Source organism: Scomber scombrus, chromosome 15 (assembly GCF_963691925.1).
Source record: "Scomber scombrus chromosome 15, fScoSco1.1, whole genome shotgun sequence".
NCBI classification, from domain to species: domain Eukaryota; kingdom Metazoa; phylum Chordata; class Actinopteri; order Scombriformes; family Scombridae; genus Scomber; species Scomber scombrus.
Genome location: NC_084984.1, coordinates 29,431,057 through 29,443,747, shown reverse-complemented (window position 1 = coordinate 29,443,747; position 12,691 = coordinate 29,431,057). Strand labels below are relative to the sequence as shown.

Sequence of the window (12,691 nt, the reverse complement as noted above, 5' to 3'; positions counted from 1 at the left end):
ACTGTTGTAACTCCAAATTTCACATGCTTGATAAGAGTCCCAGTCTGAAGACATGCAAAGGGCAATACTGAATAATAGTCATAGTGCCAAGTACTGGCAACAGAAAGTTTACTAAAAACTACAGTTTAACCAGAACCAGACCTTGTAAGACCTTGATGATTTCTAATAGTGAATTTCTTTGAGTTTTGATTAAAAGCTGTTCCCCAAACTGTGTGAAAGGACTAGGGATGTTTGAAAACTTTATATCGTATAGGGGTCTTGGACTTCGGTGTGATAAAGTGGTAATAGTGCTCCCTGCAAAATTTAAATATCAAAGCCCCCATGTTAAATTTGATATATATCAATCCAATTCAATAGACACATGTCTATTGTATGTATCATGTCCACACACACAAAAAAGCCTATTGGAACCATACCCAAGGAAGTAAGACATTTTAAATTTACTGTGCTTTGCCTACCTGCAAATTTAACCTTTATTCCTGGTTAAAAAAAGGTTACATTTGCAGGTGAGGCAATGAATGAGAGCAACTTCAAATCTTCAAATTTGGTCACTGTCATCTTATAATCTTAATAATGAAAAGTTCAAGATCCTGAAAACTTATATTTTTAAACCTTAATTTATTTTTTGTAAAACTTAAATACTTCAGCTACTATAAATATAACTGTGGTAAAATCATGACAATAAAGTTGTTTGTTGTTAGTCCTGGGTTACATTTAATTCTGAGTTTTGTACGGATGTTGTTTTTATTCTGAAAAAGGGAAGGAATCAAACCGGAAGTGTGGCTGTATAAATGTTTTGTAAAAAAAAAAAAAAATACCACAGGTTATCACCAGAGTAGAGTCGATGGTAAGATGTCCAGCGGCAGCTTACAGGTACCAGTTTGTTCTACAAAACATTTGTATTAAGTATTTAAAATGTGTAGTGGAGCCAAGCCCCAAGCGAACATAGGTTTCAAGATAGCCATTGAAAAAAACAAAACAACTGATTGTAAACGATGCCATGTTTAAACTGTGAAACGCTAGGTTAGCTCATGTCATACACCGACACGACAATTTACATTATTTAACCTAAATTACAACAGAACTCATGCTGTTATTTATTTTTACAGTTTGTATGCTGGTGTGTTTGTGGCTAATGGCGTTAAAGATGGCTATTTCCTTTGGTCGCTTCCTGTTCAGTTCAGGCGTGACATCTGTTCATACGTAATGATTTATTTCCGTCAAAACAAAATGCATTACGTTTGAACATTTTAGGAATCGATACAATAAAACATGTATTGTGCTTTGGGCGTCCTTTATTTATACTCCAGCTTTTGCAGATGTTAATTTTATAACTCTTGCAAGTATTAAGTGAGCTACATCTAACTAATATTGGTATGGGCCGGCTGTTATTTTGAAATTAACAAAATACTGGCATAGTAAGATGCCTGTAAATGAGGTTTTAGGTGGCTGTAGTGGTTCATAGTGGTACGTGAAAGTGTTCAAACTACAGTCCTATTGCATTTGCTGGTGGAATACGTGCTGTGGTCCATGTTTATCCAGAGCCCCGTTGCTATAGTTTCCTTAATGTTCTCGGTCGGCTGTGATGTCAGTACAGCCCTGCCCGTTCTCACTCCCCCTCTCCCTGTTATTTCCACCTCTTCTATCAGCGATGAGTCACCAAGCAAGCTGATAATTTCAGTTATTTTTTCTTTGCCGTTTATAAGTATCTTTTTGGGTTTCAAGGTAAATGTCAAGGCTTAAGGCTTAATTCGCACGTCAGTATATTTTTTCTTATTGTTTTCGTCATGAGTAAGTTACTTTCAAACAGAACACGAGTATTACGATAAAGCTACATAATATTTTGGAACTGTTCATCATGTGTTTTGAACAAATACCATATCTACGTTGATTGATCAATGCTCCCGGCATGTATGTGAGCTTGCCTGTTTAACTGCAGGCAGACAGGTAGGCTGACGCACTCACTATAGTGGGCTGAGAAATAAAGCCAGCTAATCAATATATTAACTGATGTATCATCATACACTTCTTCATCATGTATTTATGAATACAAACACTGTCACTTTCCTCGCATGGAGCTGACTTAAAAACTATTTTAGTAAATTCCTGCTGTCGTCAGTGCCTAGTTCATGGCAGGAGTGGGATGGAACTCCTTGACAGAAGGCCTCCTGCCGGATCCTCATCATGGTCCTTGGTGGTGGAAAACCCCAGCTAGCTTCTTGACAGATTTTATGTCAAGCCTTCCTTTGCACTGGGTGGCTGAAATGAGCAGCCCCAGCATAAGCTGCACCAACTTCAGTATGTTCTAGGCAAAATATTATATATTTTAATTTCATGTAATGTCTTACCGCTTTCTTATCAAAACCAATCATAGACAGATATCACACATAATCACTCTACTGTTGGCCTACCGTGTAGTGCTTGTAGGGGTCCTTTGTCAACTTGGTCTCCCAAAAACCACAATAGGACTTGTCCTTGAAATTATTTCTGACTAGGATTCACATCTCCTGCTGTGATTCCCCTGGATTGTTGTGCCTTGATGTGCAGTATTGAAAAGAGAGAGATAGGAAGAAAGAGAAAACCAGAAGGGTATGGGTTCACAGACGTGTGGTGATTCAATGTGTTGTATTTCGGTACACTAGTTGCTGTGATGTTGCACAGACCAAACTGCACTGAGCGATGCAACATGCAAAAGTGCATAGACAACCAGCTTTTATTGCGCTGTGGCAGGGACACACAGTATGAGCACAGATCTGAAGCCTATAAGGTCAGGTATGTTTGTTGTTTTTTTCATATTATAATGGAGAACAAAGTTCTATCACTGTAGAATAAAGAGAGACAAACCTATCTGAAAAAATCACCTTTGACTGTCATTCTTGTCCAATTTACAATGCGTCAGTCCATAGTGAGAGAGGAGCAAAGCTGAATTAAATGAAATAAATAAATGAAGTCATCAGTCAAAAATTAAGATGATATAGTCTGTGTAGGTTTTAATGTTTTACTGGAAATGTTGGGCTGGATACAGATCTTGTTGTTCAGTGTGGTTTAGGGGAGTGGCTGTCATCGTTTCTATCGTTCATCAAATAGCTCTGAAAGTGATCCCAGTGATATTGTTTGCAACTGTTGTTTTTGTTATAGTTGTGGTGTTGACTCTGTCATCCACTTGAATTAGAACAATTTTAAAAACTATATATTTATTGTTTTAGTTATCGTTGTTGGTCAGAGGTCACGTTAACCAAATATTTTCTGTCATTTACATATTTTTTTTAACAATGACGGAAAAATCTGAAGGCTGTCTGTTATTTTGACAGCTTACACTAAGGGTGATCCACCATAACTTTAGTTATTAACACCCCTATCCAGTTGGTGGCAAGTGCGGATATTAATTAGCTATTATCTAGTATTGTCTTGTCTTTAGTTTAAATGGTATGACCTTGTTGTTTAGATGGCTTTAGCCACACATTATAGCAAAATGTCATGGCAGCTAAGTATCTGAAGTTTCTTTTCAAAAGCCCAATAATTGTGATGGCGTCGAGAAAATGAGGTGAAAAAAGATGCGAAGGAGAATGTGGTGGAGGATGCAAGCAACAACTGATAACGTTAGTCCAGAGTGGACTTGATGAATGTTCCAGGTGAGAGATGAAAATCAGTGAGGCTTTACATGACAGAAAGTTCTGGAAATCCCACGTTCAGAGTGTCTTGCTGACTTCTGATCACTTTCCTAAGATAATTGTAATCCTGTCAAAGAAAGGTAATTGTCTAATTTTGTAAATTTGTATTGTTCACATTTGCCTGTTCAGGCACAATAGCTGCAACTTTTTAGTGGTCTCCACTGTCACTCCGCGAAAAAATTCATGTGGTGTTGATGGTGAGAAGTAACCACATAGCTCTCCCTCTGTTAATCTTTTCTTTCCATAATAAATGCATAATCTATAAGCTTGTTCTATATAATGACCAAAAAAGAAAAAAAAGATGTGTGGTATTAGATTAAAGAAGGTTTAATGCAACATCTGTTCTTGGTGTGGATGGTCCTTTATATTAATAATTTATTTCTCGTACATCACACCTGGAATCTCTTTTCATCACCCTGCTGCTGAGCTATCATGGTCCGAAACTTCTCTAGCATACCTTCCTGCTTTTACCCTAATCTTTAGTGATTCCAGTCTGACCACTGTTTCCTCAGCTCTGACGTGGCTTGGGGGAGGTAGCTGAATGCATTTCCTTCTTTATAAAACATTTGCAAAATGATTTTCATCAGTATTTCAAATCCTGCATTGCACACAGTCTTCCTCACTTCCTTTGTTGGCTCATGTTGTATTTCTAGTTGCTGGTTGCTAGCTTATAAATTATCACCTGTAGATCACTGGAATAGTCTGACACTAATAGTGGGACTTTGTATTGCATCATATGTGCCCTTGAGTATATGCATGGGGACATGACAAAACAGGGACCATAGGTAACATGAAATAAATAAAATGCACTGACAGAACGTTAGAATGTTACAGTGTTTTATATCTGTAATAGGTTTGTTGTCACATAACCCAGGCAGTCAATTGACATATTTGCTTTTTTCGGGCAGTTAATTCAGACAGAGTTTTGAACCATCTTACCCACTGGAAGGAAGCAAGAATAATCCAACATGCCAAAGGAGTAAGGGCCACCAGAGATATTACCTTTACCTCCCTATTCCTCAACCAAGCTGAGCAAGGAAAACAGGTGAGGAGGTGTGACACACACTGTCCCATGCAATTAACCCACTTTTTCCCATGGTTGATGGTATTGATACCCTCTGTTCCATATTTGCAGGCCAGAAAGCAGCAGTAAAACACACGGTGTTAACCACAGACATGATGGGAGTCCCTGTGTGCTGTGTGGTGGTGCTAGCATTTATTTGTCACAGCCACAGCCTGGAAACAAAAAATCCACTTTACAGGCCTAAAAGGTGAGAAAAAGCTGTTTTTGTTTGAAATAGAATAGATTGGAAAGTATAAGTAATTTGTTTGTTTAGTCCTCTTCTTCTGAACTAACATATTTACGTTTACATTCAATGTTTTCTGACCACAACACAGTGTGTATCCGTGAAGTCTAACGAAAATGTTAAATTTCCTCCCACATAGAATATTTCCAAAGCAGATTTAAAAATATTTTCTAATTTGTATTGTTTACATCAGCCAGTGCATTGCTACATAACTGCCATAAACTATACATTAGTAGAACAGCACAAAATTATTGGCAGGAATTTGTATTGCATCCTCTGCATGTGTGTGCGACTTGCCTATAGAAATATTGCATTATAGTGGTTATTGTGGTCAAAAACTCCTGTGGGTACTTTTATATTGAGATATAGCAACACATATGTGCAACAGTTTTATTTCAATTCTCTACCTTTCTGCACATCCTAAATATAAGCAAACAAGACAGAGCATCAAACAAGAGAGAATATCATCAACCAGTATCGTAGAAGCCAATAACGTAATAACGACCAATAACGTAATAACGGCTGATAACTTAAAAAATGTGCCCATTTTTTTAATGTATCCATCCATCCATCCATCCATCTTCTACCGCTTATCCGGGGTCGGGTCGCGGGGGCAGCAGCCTAAGCAGGGAAACCCAGACTCTCCTCTCCCCAGCCACTTCGTCCAGCTCTTCCCGGGGGGATCCCGAGGCGTTCCCAGGCCAGCCGAGAGACATAGTCTCTCCAGCGTGTCCTGGGTCTTCCCCGGGGTCTCCTACCGGTGGGACGTGCCCTGAACACCTCACCCGGGAGGCGTCCGTGAGGCATCCTAACTAGATGCCAGAGCCACCTCATCTGGCTCTTCTCAACGCGGAGGAGCAGCGGGTCTACTCCGAGCTCCTCCCGGATGACCGAGCTTCTCACCCTATCTCTAAGGGAGAGCCCAGCCACCCTACGGAGGAAGCTCATTTCGGCCGCTTGTACCCGCGATCTCATTCTTTCGGTCGGTAGGAACGAAGATCGACTGGTAAATCGAGAGCTTCGCCTTTCGGCTCAGCTCCCTCTTCACCACGACGGATCTGTGCAGAGTCTGCATTACTGCAGACGCTGCACTGATCCGCCTGTCGATCTTCCGCTCCATACTTCCCTCACTCGTAAACAAGATCCCGAGGTACTTGAACTCCTCCACTTGGGGCAGGAACTCATCCCCGACCCGGAGGGTGCACTCCACCCTTTTCCGGCTGAGGACCATGGACTCGGATTTGGAGGTGCTGATTCTCATCCCGGCCGCTCCACACTCGGCGGCGAACCGATCCAGTGAGAGTTGGAGGTCACGGTCTGATGAAGCCAACAGGACCACATCATCTGCAAAAAGCAGTGACCCAATCCTGAGGTCACCAAACCGGAACCCCTCAACGCCCTGGCTGCGCCTAGAAATCCTGTCCATAAAAATTATGAACAGGATCGGTGACAAAGGGCAGCCCTGGCGGAGTCCAACCCCCACCGGAAAAGAGTCCGACTTACTACCAGCTATGCGGACCAAGCTCTGACACTGGGCGTACAGGGAACGGACGGCCTGTATCAAGGGGTCCGATACCCCGTACTCCCGGATAACCCCCCACAGGACCCCCCGAGGGACACGGTCGAATGCCTTTTCCAAGTCCACAAAGCACATGTGGACTGGTTGGGCAAACTCCCATGCACCCTCAAGGATCCTGCAGAGGGTGTAGAGCTGGTCCACAGTTCCACGACCCGGACGAAAACCACATTGCTCCTCCTGAATCCGAGGTTCGACTATCCGACGGACCCTCCTCTCCAGTACCCCCGAATAGACCTTACCAGGGAGGCTGAGGAGTGTGATCCCCCTATAGTTGGAACACACCCTCCGGTCCCCCTTCTTAAAAAGAGGGACCACCACCCCAGTTTGCCAATCCAGAGGCACTGCCCCCGATGTCCACGCGATGTTGCAGAGTCGTGTCAACCATGACAGCCCCAGAACATCCAGGGCCTTGAGGAACTCCGGGCGGATCTCATCCACCCCCGGGGCCTTGCCACCGAGGAGATTCTTGACCACCTCGGCGACCTCAGCCCCAGAGATAGGAGAGCCCACACCCGGGTCCCCAGGCCCTGCTTCCTTACCGGAAGGCGTGTCGGTGGGATTGAGGAGGTCTTCGAAGTATTCCTTCCATCGATCCACGACGTCTCGAGTCGAGGTCAGCAGGGCACCGTCACCCCCATACACAGTATTAACGGTGCACTGCTTCCCCCTCCTGAGACGCCGGATGGTGGTCCAGAACCTCTTCGAAGCCGTCCGGAAGTCGTTCTCCATGGCCTCACCGAACTCCTCCCATGTCCGGGTTTTTGCCTCAGCGACCGCCGCAGCCGCCCCCCCGCTTGGCCTGCCGGTACCTGCTTGCTGCCTCCGGAGTCCCACAGGCCAAAAGGGCCCTATAAGACTCCTTCTTCAGCGTGACGGCATTCCTCACCGCCGGTGTCCACCAGCGGGTTCGGGTATTGCCGCCACGACAGGCACCGACCACAAGACCGGCCGCCTTGACAATGGAGACACGGAACATGGCCCACTCGGACTCAATGTCCCTCGCCTCCCCCGGTACATGGTCCAAGTTCTCCCGGAGGTGGGAATTGAAGCTCTCTCTGACAGGAGACTCTGCCAGACGTTCCCAGCAGACCCTCACAATGCGTTTAGGTCTGCCAGGTCTGACCGGCATCCTCCCCCACCATCGGAGCCAACTCACCACCAGGTGGTGATCAGTTGACAGCTCCGCCCCTTTCTTCGCCCGAGTGTCCAAGACATGCGGCCGCAAGTCCGACGACACGACTACAAAGTCAATCATCGAACTGCGGCTTAGGGTGTCCTGGTGCCAAGTGCACATATGGACACCCTTATGCTTGAACATGGTGTTCGTTATGGACAATCTGTGACGAGCACAGAAGTCCAATAACAGAACACCGCTCTGGTTCAGATTGGGGGGGGGCCTTCCTCCCAATCACACCCTTCCAGGTCCCACTGTCGCTGCCGACGTGAGCGTTGAAGTCCCCCAGCAGAATGATGGAATCCCCAGAGGTTGCACTTTCCAGCACCACCTCCAAGGAGTCCAGAAAGGGTGGATACTCTGAACTGCTGTTTGGGCCATAGGCGTGTCCGGGCAAGGGAAACCAAGGACCATATCTTGTAATCGTCATTAGGGTTTTGTGAGCTACGCTTTGTCTGGTCCCTCCCCCCGGACCTGTTTGCCTTGGGTGACCCTACCAGTGGCATAAAGCCCCCGACAACGGAGCTCCTGGGGTCATTGGGACATGCAAACGCCTCCACAATGATAAGGTAGTAGCTCAGGGAGGTTTTTTTTAATCTAATAAGACAATAATGTAATAACTTGCCAATAACGTAATAAAGTCCTGAACCAAAAACGTAATAACTTTTGGCCAGTACTTTCTGTTTCTCTCTCTCCGTCTGTCTGTCTCTGTGTTGCCAAAGTTATAGGAAGAGTAACAGAAATATATATATATATGTGTATATTTGTGTGTATATGTATGTATGTGTGTGTGTGTGTGTGTGTGTGTATATGTATGTATATATATATATACAGTATACACACATATATATATGTATATATATTAAAAGAATAATAAAATCATCCCAAGATGTCCCACATATTGATAGCGGCTCCCTGACGCCCGCAAATTATATACAATATATATACAATCTCCCGGAATCTGCAGCAAGCGCGCAAGAGCGTGTGTCCTGATAGCTCTGTGTTGCTCCTTATTAGACCAATCGCGATCGCCACCCCCCACCCGACAACCAGTTCGAGATGCCATGGTGTCTTTTTACTGTCTGCAGGTTCAGGTTAGAGGAGGTAACGTTGACTCGCTGCATTTCAACACGTCTGTTTTTTTACCCTCTTGACTCGCCTACTGGACGTGACATTGGGGGCGTGGCTACATCCTTGATTCCTCCGTAGATTTCGAAAGTCGAGATCGTGATGTCATTTCGATCGATATTCGATTTACAATCGAGATAGTGACACCCCTGATCAAAAACTAATACACACCAGGCTCAATACAGCACTGCTTTCCCAAACACCAATTAGAGTCAACAAAATAATGAATCAAAAGACAACTATTTAGAAAAATATGACAACTAAAGATAAACGTTCTTCACCATTTTGGAAACATTAAAGACAGCGAAAAAATGGCCGTACTCCTTGGTGAAGGGCCTTCTGCTGCCTTGGCAGCACAGTTTGTCTTAAGTTGTCATGATCTGAGGGACTCAGGTTAAGTCACCTGTGTACACACACACACACACACACACACACACACACACACACACTAATGTATATATATGTATATATATGTATATATATATATGTGTATATATATGTATATATATATGTATATATATATGTATATATATATGTATATATATGTATATATATATGTATATATATGTATATATATATGTATATATATATGTATATATATGTATATATATATGTATATATATGTATATATATATATATATTTTACCATTGAATAATGACTGAATACATAAGCTTAAGCAACACAAATATTGTTTATTTTTGTTCAAGTCCAACAGACCAGTGCAATTTTTGCCATTAAGTGTAGCAATAGCATATTTAGAAATATAGTACATATCAGAAATTAGCTAGCTACCACACTAGCGTCCATGCTAGCTGCTATATGTTTTGCATTGAGGTGATACTTGAGGCTCGATGTGCTGCGGTGATATGCGAATTCCTTGTTGCATAGCTTGCACACAACCATGCTCTTATCGACACTTCCATCCACGGGGCCAACCAAAGCGGTCTCATCAGTTACTTTGTTCTTGTTCACTGTGGTTTGTTGTTGTCTGAACTACGCTAGTTGGTGCTCCAGTATAATCGGTCCACCTGAAACTCATCCAGTGAGAAACGTTCCGCGGTGCAAAAACAAGTGTGATTAAAATGCGTCAATTATTGTGTAATTAATTAATCTTGATTAACGCGTTAAATTCCCGGCCCTAATATATATATATTCAATAAATAAAAAATAAAGATATTTATCCACTACAAGCTGCAGCAACATATACAGAAAACACATACAATATTTCCTCTGATAGCATGTTCACAGACCCTTAAGAAATATGTGATATATCAAATAAAGGTCCCACACTTTCTGAATCCATTTGTTGTATGTAGGAGGATCTGATTTCAGCCATCTGATGGTTATGCATTTCAATGCTGCTGTCAGTAATATATTTAAAAGGTATTTCTTAGCCCCTCCCACCAAGTTCATAGGTATGGCTCCCAGTAATGCCACTGTGGGATCTGGTGGAATTTCGTGTTGGAAAACCTCCTTGAGGGCATCAAATACATCTTTCCAGAAAACACTTAATTTAGGACATGAACAAAATATATGGGTGTGATTAGCAGTTTGTGCTCCACAGTTCCTCCAGCATAGACTGGGATGAGATGGGCCCATCTTGGCTACTATTTCTGGTGTTCTGAAGAATCTGGTGATAATTTTCCATTTGAACTCCCTCCATGTGTTTGAGTTTGTAGCTAGGTGTGCTTCAGTACACATCTTCCTCCAGGTATCCTCTGTTATGACCTTGTTCATTTCTGCCTCCCATCTCGGCCTTATCTGCAGGGAATTATGTCTGTCCATGGATAAAAATATATGATATAATTCACTAATTATTTTCTTGTCTCCCTTTCCCATTTGTATTTTTTATTAAGAACTTTTCTATGGGGGTGGGTTTCACAAGTTTTTCCCATTCATTGTGTGTTGTCAGGAAACTGTAAATATCTAAAATTATCTCTCCAGGGAAGATCAAAATTATTTTTCAAACTAAAGTTTTGGCTGAGGCTACACTTTCGGAAACTGCCTTAAGCACCTGGTCATGGCGCCAACGATAGCGGCCATCTGCCAGGGCCTTTGGGCAGCTGCTGAGGAGATGTTCCAAGGAGCCTCTTCCAGAGCAGAGAGGGCAAGGAGGTGTCTCGCTCTTCCCCCAAACGTGGAGGTTTGCTGGGCTTGGCATGGCATCATAGACTGCTTGCACTGGACTGCATGATGTTGGACCAGGTGATCCTGCGCTGCATCGCACTTTCCCACTTAGTCCAGGCTCCCTGCTGCCGAAGTTCTACCGCTCTGCTCACTCAATCTTCCTCCACACCAGCTCGAACCTCTTCCTGGAGTTGATGGTGTCTCTCCTTGCCCTGGGTCTTGCTAACTTGGGTCTTTGGGAAGTAACCCAAGCCTGCTCTACCAGACGCCAAGGTGCCCACCAGTGCCTATACCGACTGACACCTTGCAGTCCCTGGAGTCCCTGGAGTCCCTGGAGTCCCTGTACTGTAGGGCTTCTCTTGTGCGTGTTACCTTGAATTCTTCAGTGAGGCCACTGAATGGTAGCTGCAGGGTATTCATATACCTTGTCACATTATGAGTGGAGCTAAACAGTGAAACCAAATGGAGTGGGATAAGTAAAAATACATATTACAGCTGTACCAGTTTTTTAACTTCAACAAAAACAGTAGGTGTCTGAGTGGGGGAAAAAAGATAGCGTTGTTGTTTTTATATTTAACCCAGGATCCTCGGGGAACAGAAGGATCAGAACAGAAAGAACATAACACTTGTTAAACCTACTAATATCTAACACTCTCCGCAAGATGATCGGACCTAGTCCGTAGCTACTAAAGAGAAGCAGCATATGTGCACAGCCGAGACTGAATTTGCTATGCTTTAAGGGTGCTAAGATAGGGGAAGGGGAAAGAAAGAGAGAAAAGTAATAAAGCCATTCAGGCTCCTGCAGAATCTGGCAGGTATATAGTAATCGAAACTGCTATTCATGGTATCATGGTCATCTAAATTTTACACAGCCCAGCTGTGAGTTAGATGGGTAGAGTAAAGATGTGTTTCATTATTATTATTATTATTATATTTTCATTTAAAAGGAAAAAAAAAAGGAATATAGTGATAGGTATTAGGGCTGGGTATGAAGTGGAACAGGTGCGTTCATTTATATGGGATGTAAGGCACATTTCACACATTACAGTTTGATGTCCATGTGTGATTATTTATAAAGGAGATAAAAAAATAAAAATAAAATTACACAAGGAAATAATACGTCAGCAAAGTGTGTAAATATAGAAGTCACTTGCCTTAATAGGTCAAGGGGTCTCTGTCCCTGGCTCTCCTCAGGATCTCTGCGGCGTCTCCATCGTAGTGTAGCTTGGCAAATAATAGCTCATGGTCTCTCCTGGTTGCCTGGTTTCCTGGGGGCTAGAGTGCGTTGCGAGCAGTCCTCCTTTACATCCTGGTCCATCTGTAGAGCTTCTCTGATGAGTTTAGCAACGGCTTTTGGAGATCTGAAATCCGGCTTCTCTTCGATGCCAATAATCCGGATATTGCCCCATCTCATTCTGCCCTCCATGTCCTCACATCTGTCTTTGAACACTGTTACCTGGTTTTGGAAGCTCGTTATCGGGGCCTGTATAGAGACCACTTCATCGGACCACGTTGATAATCTGCCCTTTATGTCCTGGATGTCGGCCTGCGGATCACAGCCATGTTGGTTGTGATTTCAGACCTCACCGCCTGTAGCTCTGATTTTAAGGGCATCAAAATCGTCTGCCAGTGCATTATTTAAATGTATTTTGAAAGTGAAAATGACACAAACTTTATGAAACTGTGGGGTTTATTGTATAACCA

The 12,691-nt window shown here is 43.2% G+C and overlaps 1 protein-coding gene across 3 annotated transcripts in view; it reads left to right on the top strand.

Moving 5' to 3' along the window:
* Positions 1–811: 811 nt before the first annotated feature.
* pam (peptidylglycine alpha-amidating monooxygenase) overlaps positions 812–12,691 on the top strand; it is a 124,089-nt gene continuing 112,209 nt past the window's right edge. For all 3 annotated transcript variants that reach the window (XM_062434062.1, XM_062434061.1, XM_062434060.1), the window contains exons 1-3: positions 812–873; positions 4,580–4,716; positions 4,807–4,942. In XM_062434062.1, coding sequence (XP_062290046.1) covers positions 4,848–4,942 — 95 coding nt within the window. In that variant the 5' untranslated portion in view covers positions 812–873; positions 4,580–4,716; positions 4,807–4,847. The remainder of the gene's footprint in view (positions 874–4,579; positions 4,717–4,806; positions 4,943–12,691) is intronic.